We start from the raw sequence: 17,441 nt of genomic DNA, 5'->3' as shown, positions 1-17,441 counted from the left end.
TCACTGTACATCAGTAATTTATCTGCATTCTTACTAAACAAGACATGCATCAGTTGACTACTCTAACCCTATGACAACTCTGAGGGCTGTTTCAAAAATGAAGAGTGCCTTTTCATTTTTGAGAGATTTCCTTTTTGAGAGAAAAGAAAGAAATGAACTCAAAATCTTCAACTACAGATGAATGTCGTCTGAAAGCTGACCACTAAACTGTTTGCATACCTGCAAAACCTTTCCTCCCGGACTCTCCTCAAATGACAGTTGCTGCTGGTAAAGAGGGTCCAGAGTTTTTCGTGCTACTTTTGTTTTCTTTTTGGCTATGCAGGCTCCATTTTCCAGAAGGTACACCTTGACATAAGGAGCTAAAGGGAAAGACAGAAATGAGTTGAAGGACAAAATGGTTCATTTATAGTTAGAGTTTAGGTACTCTAAGTACACTATTAACTTACCTGGCAGTGCCTTTGAACCTGGTTTTCCCACAAGTCCTCTGGCACGGATAACCTCAACCTCCAGCGCTCCTTTCTTCTCCACCATGCCAATCTGAATGTCACCTGAAGGTCACACAGAAAGTCCAAAATAGATAAATAAATACACCAGTGGCATAAAGGCATGACCATGGAATACCAGGCTAACCTTTGTACTTATGAAACACCAGACACTTATCTGTGAGTTTACAAGAGTGAAACCCATCACTGTGTCACTTTCAGCACCTACCCATAGGCGGTGTTGCCAGGGTCTGTCGACCAACAAGCTGGGCCGGGCCTAATCCATCCAGGAAGTCACTGAACTGGCTGTCTGAGGAGAGTCTCACTCCAGGGAAGATGAGGCTGTCAGAGAGAGAGAGAAAGAGTATTTTAGCCACGTGTACTTTACCTACCCATTTCTGTTTGTGCTGGTTCATATGTGAGTGCTTTACTTACTTTCCCTCAGAGCTGAAGCTGTTCATGCTGCCGTCAGTGGACTCTCGGCTGGCCTGACGCGTCATCCTGCTTCTCATCTCCACCGCTAAGCCCGTCTCTGTGCTCCTCTGTATGGTGCTGCGTAACTTCTTACCTCCAGCTTCTGAACATGCACACACAAAAGAGAAAGAAAGAGCAAGGCCCTTGAGAACAGGAAATACTCAAACGCGTGAAGCGCTTCAAAGAGAAAAATCGTACAAATTCAAAACGTTTCTTTCATAACGCACGTTCATCCAGTTAGATTCCTCCCTGACAATAGCTGGCCAACAACCCTGACTGTATTTAGCCATGGATTAACACAGTCCATACAAACCCAGTTGTGGGGGGGGGTGTGTACGCGCAAGTGCCTTGAATATGAAAAACAAAGATAAACAAAGCCATAAGAAGAGTGTGTACGGTGGTAAAGAAGCAGACGCTTGCTGGTGTCCTTTGGTGGCAAAGGGCGCCAGGCTCTTCCGCCGAGCACCCAGGATGCCGCTGTTCTGGCCTTCGTCAGATGATTTAAGGCGACAGCTGACTTCCTGCATTAGACCTGCTACTCATCCTTCTGCCCCCTGAAGTGACAGGCCTTGTGTGCCCACACGTGGCATTCTCCTAAGTGGATGCCCCTGCTATACAACACCACCTACGACCTGCCCGCACACAAGTAAAGAGGGACAGGGTACTAACAGGGAGCTAACTGTGATCGCCTGCTGAGGCACCTGACAAGTCAACATGCTGTTGCTTCTCTCCTTCTTTTTGGTTTGTCCTCTTTTGTACATCTTACACATCCATCCATATATGTATGTATATATATATATATATATATATATATATATATATATATATATATATATATGTGTGTGTGTGTGTGTATATACACACACACACACACACACGAATATATATACATATGCATACACACACACTCAAATGTACTAGGTGTGACTAAGGGGCTAACTTTCAACAGTAGCTGTCTCCTCTCTCCCACTTCATCCACCCTCAGGCTACTGTAACAAACACAAATGACACCGAGTTGACTTTGATTTTGATTTTAAGTCGACATTTCAGTTGATTCATCTCTTTAACACTTGAAATGACACGATCACGAATGTATAGTATTTCACTTGGCAGATGAAACGTCCGTAACTTGCTGCGTCAAGACATAAAAAAGAAACGAGTGAACTGGTTGGACAGTATTTTTGACAGATGGTGCACATGGCAACAAGAAGAAGAAGAGGAAGTGAATGCTCAAGGCATCATGCCCTCTTTTATCTCTTCTAAACATATAACAACAATTCAATTATGCTGATATATGAAAAGGACACGGGGCAGCATTTGTTATAAGGTGACTGGGCATATTCATAAGTTCTCTTGTATATTTCATACTGACCTTGGGAATCATTCATAATTAAAACCCAAACACTGTTTCTTCCTTTTTTTACCAGAAAAAAATAATCCCCACACGAGATTGACTTTTGTGCAAAAAAGACGCTATCACAGCATAAGCTTATTTAGAAAATGAAAGAGAAGAATCCTGTTTACTTTCTGTTTAAAAAAAAAAAAGAACTCTATTGCTGAGTATGCAACAAGACTAGCGCATACAGCAAACTAAGACCCGTCCTCATATTCTTACGTGCTGTTGATACTGATTGAATCTTTAGCAATCACCCAGAACGGGCAGGAAATTGTAAGAATAAAACCATTTATGCCAACCGCCCACATCTATGCACACACAAACTTGAAAAGCTTTGAATTTCTTTTTAATTCAATGTCATCCACCTCTGCTTCCGCCTCCATACAATACCTGTGTGCGAAAGGATGACGTTAATCAGAGCAGTGGATGTGAATGCACGCCCTCCAACAACTCCACAGTCACACAATCAGAAAGCAGGAACCTGAGCACTCTAGAGCCTGACAACTACTGTTAATATTCCTGGCCTTTTAATGATGTCCTGGGTAATTGCCTCAACGAGACAAATTCTTCTCCAAATGACATGCAAATACAGGAGGATGAGTCTGTCAACTAAATCTCCTTTTAATGAGCGTCCAACCATTGTTTAATGATGCTGTAGTGCTTCTTTTAACCTGACAGAGCAAAATGAAAGCTCTAAATTTAATGGGCTACTTTGCTTGGACTGTGTTGCTGCTGTTTGTTAGTGAGGGTATTAAAAAGATTAAAGGCAGGATTTGTAAGAGACCTCTCAGAGACATGCTGACTCTTCATTAAAATTTTCCCTCTATTTAACGATGGAAAAAACCCACTCTCAAACAAACGTAGACTGAAGCAATCTGAAAGTCAAAGTCAAACACATCTCTGTGTAGGAGAGAAAAGAAATACTTTTCTGATATTATACAATTTTCTAAATGCATGAGAGAAGGAAAAGATTGAAGCTCTGATTCAAGTAAGAATACACTACAGTCTTCTTAGAGATCATACAAGCCTGCTGTGCCAGAGTGATGGACACAGATTGCTACAGAACCTCAGTCAAGACTCACTGCATGGCAATTGTTTACAAACTATCACAGTTTGACCTAATGAAAAATAAGACACGTAACAGATCTTTCTCACCACGTAATATTTTGCCCCCCTCAAGGTAGTAGAGTCTCGTCACAAACAAAAGTTTACGTTCCTCTGGTATGTACTTAATGATGACGATGGGACAAGTTCACTTAAATTCTCATTTCATTAATGTTTATCAAGCTTTGATTTGGTTGACCTATGTCCCTCTGTCCCTGGTGACAAATGCATTGAAAATACCTTGGAAAAGTTTATGGACGGTCTTGCAGCACTCTACAAATTTATCTCAAGTAAGTAGCATATACATGACCACAATAACATCTGCAAAAAATTCTAAAAAAAAAAAAAAAAAAAAAAAGGAAGATCTGAATGCATATTTGACTAGAACAACTCCTTAAATTAAATTCCTTAAATGTCTGCTTGCCAGGCATCTAAAAGAGTTTCTGAATGCAACAACCTTTCTCCCCAGCAACAGCAGGAGCTAGAGGGGGCAAGAGGGGTAAAGCTATCGCCTCTTCTTACCTCCATCCTCTTCATCGAAAGAATTCATACAGGGAAAATAGACGGCTAGCGCCTCGAACGACGCAGACAGGCTCAGGCGACTCTGGGACCTCTGCATACGCGTACCCGCCGCGTTGCTGCCCGTGGTACCCGCACCGGTGTCGTGGCTCTGCCTGCCCATGGCTGCCCGTCGTTCTCCTCTACCTTTTCAATTAGCGCTTAACCAGGTGGGCCGGGTCGCCGCGGCAACGGAGCACTACGAGCGCGCGGTGCTGGGAGAAGGTATCTGACCTCCGAGAGTAACAGATGTCCATAAACAACAGCTGTGGGTTTCAGCGTTGTTCGCGCAGGGGAGCGTCTCTGTAGCTTGGCAGCTGAATTGTGCTGGTCTCGCCCTTTGCTTTGTTAAGTGCGTGGATAACAGTGTGTTATGCTGGAGTGCGTCCCTTGAGTCTGCAGCGTTACGTTGTAAGTCCGTGCAGTCTCGGTGCTTGGTCCTCAGAACAGTGAGCTTGTCTCTTCCCCTCAGCTCCTCTCCTTTCTAACGCAGCATACACACGCAAGGGGGGAGGGGGCGTCTAGTCCCCCATCTTCAACCAGCCAATCAGAGGAAAGGCTGCGGATGAGTACCTCGAATGGTCCTCCAGGCATAAGAGCTCTACCCAGAGATACTGTGTGTGTGTGTGTGTGTGTGTGTATGTGTGTGTGTGGGTGTGAGTGTGTGTGTGTTTGAATGGCCATTAGAAGCATAAGCATCTCTTCTGCCCCAGATGCACGCTGCACCACACGCTGGTCACTCAAAGTTCACATGCTCCTCTGCCACTTAAGGTGTTAATACTACCCTGTCATTTATCTGCCTCTCTCACTCTTCTTCTGACAAACAGACAAACAAGGCCCTTGTGTTTTTCCCTTTCGCCAGCACGCCAACACCACTTCACTATCCATCAAACACGGACGACTCTCCAAAAGACTTTCATTGAAAAATATACAACAAAAAGAGGAGATGAATGGGATTGATTTAATGCCATAAAATGTTCCCTCCAGCAATTTTAACAAGGTTTTACCTCACATATAAAAACAGGAAGAATATGTATGTTTGCACACTGTGCGGCAAAACAATTACACACCTAAAAACAACCAAAAACCAAAAAGAAACAACAAAAAAAACAGAAACAGATAAAGCTATTCACTGAAAAAAAGATGTAACAAACTGTACTTTGGACAGGAAAAGGAAGGGGAAAGCTTTTATGATATATTTCTTGAGCTTTACTACGAGAGACAAACAACACTCTCATAAAACGACTTGAAAAGAGAAATTGGGGCTGGGACGGCCATAAAGGTCTCGAGCGCTTATCGATTGTGTTAAAATGCTAAGCCTATTATGCAACTGTGACATTTAAGAGTCCAGGCCCTCTCCTCTGTTCCTCACAGCAGAAAACAGAGACCAACAAACATCTCTGCCATGGCTTCGCATTGACATTACCAAGGAATTAAAGGTGAGATGTGATGCTGCAACTATGTAAACAGTGACTCTGAAAACGACATCGGACAGAAAAAACATTCATTTGCGTCTGTCAGCACCGGGGGAACAACATTCATGTTTGCATGAGCATCAAACTCATGTCAAATGTCAACTTCTGACATTGTGTCATAATGGTGATGAATGCTGAAGTATTGCTATGTGCGCCCTCAGCCAAATCTCTAGTTTGACCCGGGGTGTAGTAATAAAGCTTTTAGATTGTTGTGGGGGTTTTGTCAAAAAATATAGTGCTTGGCTTCGATTCGGGAAGAACGGTCAGGTGAAGCATGTATAACTGGCAATTATCATGCTGAGCACTCATGAATACGGAGACATTCTGAGACGCTGGTCTTTAAATGAAAAGCTTTCAGCAGTGAAACCTGGTAACTGTGACACCTGCTCACCAGGACACGGAAAATTAAAAAAGATTCTAGCCTGTCGTCTAACCAACGCCTGACGGTGAACCATTTCGAAAGCTCTTTTTTTTTTACTGGATTTTGTTTGAACAGGTTGAGCAATAAATATATTTCATGAGCAATATACAAAACTTCAATATGTTACTAACAGGTGAAACTAGGAAAAATCAGACTCACAAACAAGACTGTTTGTGGTTATGCTGACACATTCGGCCAGTTCTTGTGGATTTAGGTCAGCTGAGGCATTGAGCTGTTGAGTGAGTCAACGTGATTTGACGCTCAACCAAATGAGATAATTTTACATCAGCAAAAAAAAAAAGGAACCCACAATAAATTACAATTCCCAAAAAGACCAAAATTGGCCAATGGTACATGCAGAGACCATGATAAAGAACTATGTATATGTATATACCTAGGTCTAGGTATATTACAGTTTTAGGGAGAAAATAGTTAAGAAAGATTTCATATTCGATCAAAAAATGAATATTTTTAGTGGCATGAAGCTTTAATGAGCATTTCTTTGTCTGACATTTTCTACACGAGTCTTTCAGTGATCAAAGCTTCCTGTTCTAGGCAAAAAGCACTCTGAACAATGACACCTGGTCACTTCAACTGAATTACTGTATAATATGTTGATCAAACAGCAGAGAGGCACTGTTCCCTAGAATCTGACCTAAAAACAAGTAAATGTCAAAGAAATGCTCATTATGATAGTAACCCCGACATGTTAGGATTACACTGCATGTGAGTTGAGCTCTTTGTGATTTAAATGAGTCACGCAGGGCGTAAAGTGCTGCTTTAAAACCAGGAGTGTTCTTCACAACAATAGTCAACACAACAATTTCATCTGTTCATGGGAATGGCTTCTAAGTGCAACTCTTTCAAAGATCTGTTCAAATGTACTAATCTTAGACTTGCTGCATATATACTGGGACATATGACTGAAGAAAAATGTCAACAAAAAAAAAAAAAAACTTCCTGAAGCATCTTAAAACATCCAACTGGCATATCTTTCCTCTCTACCTCCGTAAGACAACTGAAGTCTGTCCCAGTTAAGAGGAGGAACAGAACAAGATATTTTGTTTGTATGCGTAGCTCTGGTATGGCGCCAGTGCTGAAAATAGAGGCTCCATACATGGAACTGAGTGTGCATGCCAGAGTTAAGGCAATGCCATGCCTAAGAACACAATAAAAATATTTCATATTGTCCAAATGGGGACAACGCTGACTCTACATGTCTATATCCAGCACATCCTTGTGGAATAATGCTATCAAGTAAAATCCTGGGGTCACTGGTGGTCTATTTCACTAATCAATATTGCCGTATTGGCTTCAGGAACCGATACCTGTGTGTTTTTACAGCCTTTGACTGATTTTAAAAAAACCCAGGAAGGTCTACACCACCACTTTCCAACTTTCTGGGATTTGGCAGAGATGCACATGGCTCTTCTGACACGTGCCGCTGGCATCAGTGAAGAAAAACAAAACACTGTGTATGTACGCCCCAACACTGGCACATCAAGTAAAGAAGAACCGGTCCACCCACCGCCTGTGCCGAATACCAGGCTCCGTAGGAGATCTCAAGTTAACTACAGTAACAATGTTTAACAAACTTTCTTGATAAGTATTTTTTTTTAATGAATTAATCTATTACGTTTGAGTGACGCATCTCTGCCATGTAGCCAGAAACAAAGAGAGCCCGATTAAAAGAATTAATTCCAGCAAATTAAGTTCAAGTAACGTATATGGTGAATCAGAGGAGCCTGTAAGACAATGAAAAAGATAAAAGAAAAATGAAAACAAAATTAGGAGGTTGTATAAGTATTAGAAAGTACAGAAAAAAAGATTAAAAAAAAAAACATTCTGTACTCAGATCACAAAGCCATCTTCCACTCTAAGAATATAATTATTAGTTTTTAATCAGACAATTATTATTGGGAAAATAAAAGAGAGGCATAAAGTTCTAGTTTGTTTAACGCTTTGTTTGTATTTTTCATTCCTGTAACATGAATCTGTTCTGAGTCTCCTTGCTAAAAGATGTTTTGGAGAAAGGACATTTTATCAGTGTTGGCGCAACTGACAATAATAATTCACTTAACCTGTCAAGCGTTTCCTGTTAGACACTGTACCAAAACAACTGGAATATTCTGACAACCTTATATATGAACCAAATATGCCAACAAAGAGTTATTGTAAAACACAGCGACAGACTGTCTGGATACAACAGCACCTAACACATCAGGAATCCAAAGACTTCCACCAAACAGAATGAAAACAAGACGCAGAGAGATGAAATGTTCCAGCAGGCCCGCGTAAGAGGCCCCAGCATGCGGCATGGATGAAACAGAAGTAACGCGTTCAGAAACGACAGTGTGCGTGTGTATGTGTATGTGTGTGTGTGTGTGTGTGACTGATGACACACCAGACAGTGGTGGATGAGTTTCGTGTCTGTGTATAAACAAGTCCTAATGGAGTAGGTATGTCTGTTAACATCCTCTAATACCAACTGTGATCCTGCACAGTCCTGCATACTGTCAAATCAAAGCTTCCATTCAGCCCTCTGCCTAAAGTAACAAGAAGGGACAGCCAGGCAAAAACAATACCACCTTAACACTATCATCAGTATTCAGGTAGTATTGTTTGTAGGTTTATTAAGGAAGAAGATTGCTCTGTCACAGAAATGGTCCATAAACTTGCAGATAGAAACTATTGAAAACAAGTTACAAAAAACTAATAAACTAACCAAAAAGAAAAGGAAAAACCTAATAAAGAAGCAAGAAATCAAACAGCAGTAACATGGACAGTAATTTCACTCCTTTAATGCACAGTTCACTCGCTCAGCAAAAAGAGAGGAGTCGTGAAATGTAGCGGAATGAGGGCTGACTTCCTGAACGGTAGTGGACAGAAGAAGAATTAGAGAGAGGGGCGACAGACAAAAATACACATAACATCTGAAACAGATGAAACCCTTCATAGCCCATGTCCAGCATTATTTACCTGATGCAAATATAGTGACTTGTAGCAATCTTCGTTACTCTCCATCACCGTTCAAAGAAACTGCCTACTACAACTCAAGAGGGAAAAGTACACCATGCAGAAATAAGACAGAGAGACAGACGGAAATAAAGGATCACTGAATAACGATAAGAACATATGCAAATATGATGAACACCATGACAAGGCTGGTTTTCCCCTCGAGATGATGGATTTGGCTGCACATTAGCTTCCCCCTTTTTTTTTTTTTCTTTTTTTTTTTTCTTCAAGAAAGAAGAACTGGTCGGGCCTGAAGGGAAGCAATATTTTTAATCTTTGTTTCTAAAATAAAACGGTTTAAAACTGGGAAGTGCATCTCACGACCAACTGCTTGAGACACGTGCAGGGTTTTTGGCATGGTATTCATCTCAGAGGCATCTGAGTCACACCTCGACCTGAGGAGACGAAAAACGGAATTCCTTTTTTAAGCAGTATCTGAACAGTGACTGATGATAAGGGCTCGGGTGAGTTGGGCAAAACGTCTTGGATCATGTGATCAAGGAGAAAAGAAAGAATCTAAACATTGTTTTCTCCTCCCAGCGCATGTAAACGTCTGCAAAAGTGGGTGGTTTGTGATCTATTTTTTCCTACAACTGTGATTCACATTGACTCAGATTTTTCAACTCTGATCTAGTAAATTGAATCAAAACAAATTCCCACTGATTCATTCTGAGATTTCTTTATTCCTTTAGTGATTTCTGCAGATTCATTGTTATTCAAACTAAACATGCAAGTACAATAAAACGTACAATAAATGGTTGTTTCTGAGCATGTACTAATTAAATATTTCACATGTCTTTAGCTTACAAAGGGTCCATCCATCTTTCTGCAGTTATTAGTGACTGTGTGTCACCATGGCTACTCTCAGAACATGGGTTTTCATGACAACTGCGCAGATACATGATATTCTTATCTATTTAAAAATTACTGAGCTTGGCACTTATTTCAGTGAGAGAACATGAACTCTGTGTCCTCAGAAATAAACCAAACTTCATATCAGGCCCAAAGCTAACCGACCAGAAGTAGAATGAAGAAAACCATAGTGTTTGACTGATTCGCTGATTTCATCAGGCGCCTGTACCATCCTTTAAAAGAATGATGACTTGTGCAAACACCTGAAAAGGTACCTGCCTGACAGAGACTGAGCTTAAATAAATCTCAAACAATACATGCTGAATACAGGTCAGGGTGAATCTGAAGTCTACAGTAGAACACTTCCCAGAACACAGCACATCAGCAGGCTTCAGAGAAGCCCAGCACCTTGGGTAGAGAAGTGGAGCTAGCAGGTAGGTAGGTAGCTGATACTGGCCACTTCATATATCATCCTGCTTGCGTTCTGTCTCTCTGAGCCCCAGTGAGACTAATTAGAGCCTCCCTAAGACAGAGGTGCTGAGAGGAGAGATCACTACTCAGGATATGATGAATTACAGGTAGCCTGAAACCAGCAGGTGTCTGGTTCATCCACGTGAATGGAAATGGAGCCAAACTGGGCAGTTTGAGCAAGCTCGGTGGTTTTGAATCGTTTAGCTTTCTTGTGGTGTTAAGCAAATCAAGAGCTAAAACTGAGAAAAAGCTTCTTTTTTTTTTCCTTTTTTACTTCGATAATGAACAACTGGCATGAAAAACAAATGCATGCAGTAAATATAATGACAAAGGAAGTTCCGTAGCTCATTATGATGGGAAAATTCCAGTTCTGCCAGTTTGTTTCCATAGTCAAACCTGGCTGGCCATAACAAAATCTACTGCTGACAAGCAAGATAAATTTTGGTTCTGGATCACAATGTAAACACTGAAAAACACAATATGCCAAGTCTTCGTTATGTACAAATACATAGTATAAATATATAGCTGTGCACAATGGAGCAGAGTTCTTAATGTTCACTTCAGTATAAATAGTGCCAAAAGGCTCTTAAAGCATCATCCATTAACCGAACAGTTTTTGTGTAGAATCATAACTGTTATACATCCACTGCTTTCCTGAGCCTGTCAAAACATTTAATTCATATATGAACAGAACTAGGTACCAAAAAGCTCAAACGAGTTTTATTTTGTAGTAATCCGTGCTTAAACGAGACTTAGAATTTGCAGCATAACAGTAAAGACTCTAGGCCAGCATTGAACCTGGATCGTATGTAACCTGAGCTTGCGTGGTGCAGTCGCACCTTTCCTTTTTTTCTTTTTTTCGTATAGTTTCCCTCTGTCCCTGCAATGCAGCATTGCTTACCATCTGGATAGAGAAGCCAGCACTCCACTCATCTCTCTGTCAGTAGAGAACTGAGATTTGGCTGTGTCGGTGGGGGGTGGGGGGGGTGGGGGGGGGGGTGAAACAAAGGACACTCCAGAATCTTTTAAGAGCCTGTCTGTGCAATCACTCAGTGGGAGGGAGGTTATAACTGACCAATCTGCACGTGGGGCAAATTTCAATGGCACAGACTAACAAGTGCAATACAGACCACGAGAAATGTCGCGGCAAAGACTGCATATGTGAATCATATTGGCAATTTCTGCGGAGATTCAAAAGCACAGGAAGGTAATCACGTCCCATAGTCCCGTAACAAACCTATTAAACTTAAGCTGCCGCTGCCAGTAAGGATGTATTTTATACGAGTGTCGTTTTAAAGCGACTCACTGGAAGAAATATGCTCGGTTGAGGTGGACAGGTATAAAAGAAACGTGCGCGTCAAGACCATTGAAATGCCGCCAGGAGAACTGCAAAGTGCAGCACATGGTGATGAACAGCAACAATTCTTGTCTAGCTTTTGAAGAATCACATCAAGAAATGTGGATGTGGGGGGGCGGGGCAGGGTGTTTACAAAAAGGATTTAATTACCTATGATTTTAGGACAGTGGGTAGAACAATCAAGCCCTATAAATCGGCATACTGATTACGTTGGGTTATGAATAATCCTGGAAGGATTTGAGCTCTATACTCTATACTGAAAGCTGTGCCATCAGGATTAATTATACCTATCTACCAAGACTAGGGGGGGACTCTAGTGGTAGAGACAAGACAACCAAGAGTTATCACTGCCGGGCACTGTTTCAGTCACTGTTCAGATTGTTTGTGCCGATACCGAGAGGAAACAGACCTTAGATACTTTGATTAAACCAAAATGCCAAAAGGATTTACTCCCCTAGCAAACAAAGGAGCACTTCTCATATATCATCAAAAGGGACAGACTCTTGTAAATTTGACATAAATCTTGGTTTTTGTCCAATTTAGCGTGTTTACAATGTTAAAGTCTTGAGGAGAGGAGGAGAGTTGATTTATATGGATGGGGGCAGAGACTCTGTTGAGGGAAGATATGAGAACACACATGTGACCGAGCCTCACGCTGCCTGTCCGCAGTCCCAAAGGAACGTGCTCTATCAGAGAACCTTCACGTCTTGCATTTCTACATTAACCGTGGTGGATCCACTCCTTTTGACAGTGCTGCTCACAGCAAAGCCTAGAATAACCTCCTTAAAAAGTACATCTTTTTGAGTGCGCCTCCACAAGCCAACCGTCTGACCCTCCGGGTAAAGAACAACAAAGTAGGGCAGAGAGATAGAGAGAGAGAGTCTACCTCTTGCCGGAGCTGGGCTAAGCATACTCACCGCTGGTACAGAACCAGGCCAGGGATTTGAAAGGCTGCCTCTCTCTCCCACCCATGTACCTAAAAGCACTGCGTGAAATATTGATACACTCCATGATTTACACTGGGAGTCTGTGTGCGCGCGCGCGCGCGTGTGTGTGTGTGTGTGCATGTGTTTGTGTGTGTGTGAGAGAGAGAGCATTAGAAGAACACAGTTGCAAGCCAAACACAGGCACAAGAGATTTCCTGCTCTTCACAAAACCATGTCATCTTATTAAGTCTGACACAAAGCAGCCTGTCTTCAGTGCCGAGATGTTAATAAAACAGGAGATTTGATTTTTGAAAGGACTTCAGGACAGGGAGAAAAGCTCTGCATCACTCCATTGGCTCCAGCAGCCCTGAGTTGCTCTTTGACTTGGCATAACCATTTCATAGATCATTTAGACATCGAAAACACAGACAATTGATTTCTGTTAATAAAATTTGAATCCTCCAAAATAAATTTGTGAAACTTACAGTCGTGTATTGGAGAGATGCAATACCAGTACTTGTCTAGCTTTCAAAGTTGTTGACTTTTAAATATCAAACAATGAGGCATCACCGATAAAAAAAAAAAAAGAGATAAACAGCAATGCAAAAGATCTATCGAACAAAAGAAACAAAACAACTCAGAACTATCATCCTAACCTAACAGAATGTTCTGACTCAAAACTCAACCCTTTTGTCTAACGCAATAAAAGGCATTAAGATTCTCTGAGCAAACACAGGTGCATGTTTGGGTTTCGGGAAGCTGTGGCGTTGTACTTTCTCGGGGGTGGGGGTTGGGGGGGGGGGCTGTTCAGCTCAGCTGGTATAGTAGGAGCTGTGTTTTTGCAGACGTGATACGCCCGTGCACTGCTGGCAAAGAAATCTGCAGAAATTATTAAAGCCCACGATTTTCCCTGCCAGCCATGTGATGGTCTCATCACGAGCCGCTTTAACCTGCCAGGTTGCTTCAGCACAACGTGAGTTTTCACTGAGACACTGAGCTGTCGCTCCGTCTCGGTCTCTCCTGTCCGAGACTTCAGAGTGACCTCTGCACAGGGCAGTGATTGTGTACAAGCCAGATAAGAAGTCAGCAAATACACTCGAGACTGGAAAATGGCATTTTCAAGACGTAAGACCCTTTCAAATTCCTCAGCTGAACAGATCATAATGGGTCAAGCAAAAACCATTTATAAAACACCCCCACATCAAAAGACAACTTAATGCACTTTAAAAGTGTATCCAAAAAACAAGAACACTGTAAGCAAAATGTCAATCATACCTGCATAAAAAGAAATGGTTTTACAGTATCTCGCATATGGCGTCGTCTTGATTTAAAAAATGAAATAGAAATAGAAATCTCAGTAAAGTTAAGAACGGATTTCCTTTAACTGAACCTCAGAGCAACGACAAGTATTGCAACACTTCCTTTTTTCTTGAAAACATGTGAAAAAAAAAATTCCACGTTGACGATAAGTTGTTTTGAAGACTTTCAAAGAAGAAGTCACTGCTTTGCAACACTTTGCAAGACTGTGGGGTCACGTCCCTCTGAGCATACAGGCTGAATGTTTAGCCTTGACCCAGCCTGGCTTCATTTAGACTAGATTACAAATCATGTTCTTTCACTTAGCAATGATGCTGGTCATTGAATGCAGTCGGCACGTCTGCGCACCAACTGGACATGCTGAAATTGAGAAAAAGAAGAGTATTCCTTGACAGTTTCTAAATTTGGACTGGCAAGTCTTGTTCTTCTTTTGCTATGTACACAGTGTTGCAGACACTGTGGTATGAATTTGAATTAAAAAGAGCTGAGGTCATATGAAACCAGTTTGTTTTAATGGAGGAGGGGGGTGGGGGGAGATGGATAAAACCCCTGAAAGTAAGCCAGTTATGTAACGTTGAATTTGTGATCTGAAGCATATTAAATACCTTGAAACCCTGAGAATTCTAGCTCATCAAAAAAAATGACAGGAGAGAGATACTCATCATCTTCATCTAACCCACCATTACACATTAAATATTCATGGAGGAAGAAGGAGGAACAGCTAAAGCAGGGACAAACCAGCCATGGAGGATCAGTATTCCAGTTACTGATACTTGAAAGCAGCAGTGGATGCTTAACTCAAAGACTTTTCACTAGAGGAATGACAGCATCCTCTTCACTTGTTTGGGGAGCAAATAGGAAGGAGAGAAGAACCTCAAAAAATCTTAAGAGCAATTTCAAGGTCGATTACAAGAGACAAGAGGTTGACTACGAGAGAGAGAGAGAGAGAGAGAGAGAGAGAGAGAGAGAGAGAGAGGAAAAAAAGATGAACAGTTTCAAATTTCTAGGGAGAGAGGTAAAAGTGAATGTTCATGCCATTCAACTCCGCGATCCTACGGCGTGTATTCATATGTTCGACGAAGATGGCTCCTGCAAAAATGAAAACCTGTTGGAGAGAAAATGTTTTGGAAGCACCGTCTCTTTAGGGTAGAAAAGGAAAAAAAAAAAAGGGGGAACGGGAACCGAAACACAACTTGAGAAGAAAGAGAAAGAAGAAAAAGAAAAAACAGAAAGTCAGTCAGGGGGATAGTCATGGAGCACAGTGTACAGGGAGGGGAAGGTGATGGAGGTTCTTTACCTGTTTGGCTGAGCTGGGAGGTGCTGCGACTCTTGCGAGACAGGCCGACGATGGCCACCATTTTGGCACCGATGCTGGAGCGCCTCTTCTTGTCGTCGGTGCCCACCATGCCCACGGCCGTGTCTGACTGGCTGCCGTCCGTCTTCTCCAGGTTGTACATGTCACCGCCGATGCTGGTGCTCTTGGTCATGTTCACGCCGCCCGTCGTGCCCATCTGCCTGTTTTTCATTTTGGACGTAAAGTCACTGTCAGTGGCCGCCGACAGACAACGGGACGGAAGAGAACACACAGGGATGGAAAGGAGAGAGGAAAAAGAGGTGGACGGAGAGAGGAGCGGACGGGGAAAGACAAGAGGGGAGGACGGAGGAGGAGAGAGAGGGGGGACAGGAGAGTTAGAGGTGTCGGGAAAACTAAGGGAGTTGATATTCGGGAGCAGGTCGGGACAGGATGGGTCACAGTTCTTCTGCGCATCATCGGCGTGTTTCATGGAGCGAGAATGATTCTGAGGCTTGACGAGATGAGATTGATTCGTGTGACAGACAGAAAGCAAAATGGCCCTCAGAAAACAAACTGGCTCCAGAAAACACACGTTAGCCCGTCACCACACACACTGAAGTTTTGTTGAAAATCTGCTGCTTAGAGAAGACTGATGCTAGGCTTGGGAAAAAAAAGACCTATTCAAATATGTGTCAGCTGGTAGCTCCTTCAGGTAGAAATTTTGCTAACTCAAATTTTCTGTTTTCTCTAGCCATTTAGCAAACTATATTTTGAGATGTGCCAACAAAAAGTACATTATATACACGAGAACGTAGTTCATCAGGAAAGTTACCCTGGGCCAGATGATATCCTTTGTTGGACCGCTCCCTTGGGTCATGAAATTGCAAGGATTTTATTCTGTATATTTCCACACTTAACTATGGAACACTAAATTCTATAGTTAAAGATATTATTCTATCACTCGATGTGAAGACAAACAAGAAAGTAGCATACCATTCTACGTAAAAACAGGTGAGCCCGCATGTTGTGAAATCAAACATTTAGCTACCTTCTGCAGCTTAATGTTTGATTTGATATTCCATTTTGGAAACAGCAATAACAACTGCAAGCCTTTGGTTTATTTACGATATAAAACTTGTATAGAACTAGTCATGAGCAGGATATTCAAACTGACCTCTTTTAAAGTTAACAAGCTCTCGTGGAGCAGCACTATCTGCACTGATCTACATTTCAAAAGGAGACCGTTTTTTTATCTGTCACACTAGAATGAGGACACAGTGTAAAAAAAAAAAACAAGGCTTTCAGCTCATCGTTGAGTGTAAGACGTGGCACAAAGACACATCTCTTCCCGTGCGAGGGCTCTTAATGAAATGTTAATGAATACAAATGCGTCTCAGCAATCGCCCTAAAGACACGAATCCTTTAATACAAGACCTGACCCTAAGAACAAAATCATCGCGGTGGGACTTTCAAACAAAAACGGTTCTGAAGGAAACTGTAAGAGGAATCAATGTGTTTTGACAATTCTGACTTCAATTACTTCAATTACACTTCTCAAAGTCCTTCTTTAATTATGGCTCCGACATCTTAGACAGATACACTTGTAAAAGCACGTGACAGTCTGTTCTAACATACAAAACTGTGCACATTTTAAGAGCGAAAAACATGTACCAGCAAATAAAACAAAATGAGAATATGAATGAGAAAGAATGAGTTAGTATTTCAAGCCCTCATCCAACAGCGGCACTAATTAGATGATATCTGAAACAACACATCTGGCTAACTGATTACTGTATGAATAATACAATTATCCAAACTTTGCCCTCGTGAAGGAGCAGTGATAGACCAGTGTCTCCAAATTCTGTTGTTGGAGCCTGACAGCTGAATGAAATAGAGAAGTATAAATCAATACAGTTTCTCTTATTTTTTTTTTCATACATCCATTTACCCTTTTCTCTCTACACCTAAACCTAGACCAGCAGTGATAATGAAGAACATAATGAAATTATTGAGGCCTATAAGTGCTTGCTAAAACCATTCAGAGCATGGAAAGGTCACATTAATATGTCAAAATTGGATTTTTAAAAAAAAATAAAAAATTAAATATGAAACAAAGTCACCAAACCATCATATAAAAGCAGTGTTGTGATCTGCTCACTGAGCGAGAACAGCTGCCAAAGGTAACAGACCTATTAAAAAAAAAAAAAAAAAAAAAAAAAGACCTGCACCAACGGAGGAGGTGAGCTCTGAGCAGGTCCTCCTCCTCCTCTCCCTCTGTGTCGCTCATTAGAATGTAAGG

At 41.6% G+C, this 17,441-nt stretch overlaps 1 protein-coding gene across 4 annotated transcripts in view; it reads right to left on the bottom strand.

Moving 5' to 3' along the window:
• The window catches only part of rims2a (regulating synaptic membrane exocytosis 2a), a 116,811-nt gene that overhangs the window by 254 nt on the left and 99,116 nt on the right, over window positions 1-17,441 (bottom strand). Inside the window, exons 27-31 of one of the 4 annotated variants that reach the window (XM_030782466.1) lie at window positions 15,146-15,390; window positions 918-1,059; window positions 712-824; window positions 447-548; window positions 220-359 (exon numbers count right to left, since the gene is read on the bottom strand). In XM_030782466.1, the coding sequence (XP_030638326.1) occupies window positions 220-359; window positions 447-548; window positions 712-824; window positions 918-1,059; window positions 15,146-15,390 (742 nt within the window). Of the gene's footprint in view, window positions 1-219; window positions 360-446; window positions 549-711; window positions 825-917; window positions 1,060-3,978; window positions 4,139-15,145; window positions 15,391-17,441 lie in introns of those variants that run through there. The other 3 variants (XM_030782467.1, XM_030782468.1, XM_030782470.1) reach the window with 3 other exon arrangements.

The sequence above is a fragment of the Chanos chanos genome, chromosome 8 (assembly GCF_902362185.1).
Source record: "Chanos chanos chromosome 8, fChaCha1.1, whole genome shotgun sequence".
Taxonomy (NCBI): Eukaryota; Metazoa; Chordata; class Actinopteri; order Gonorynchiformes; family Chanidae; genus Chanos; species Chanos chanos.
The sequence above is the reverse complement of the archived record's forward strand: the minus strand, read 5'-3'. Positions and strand labels throughout refer to the sequence as shown.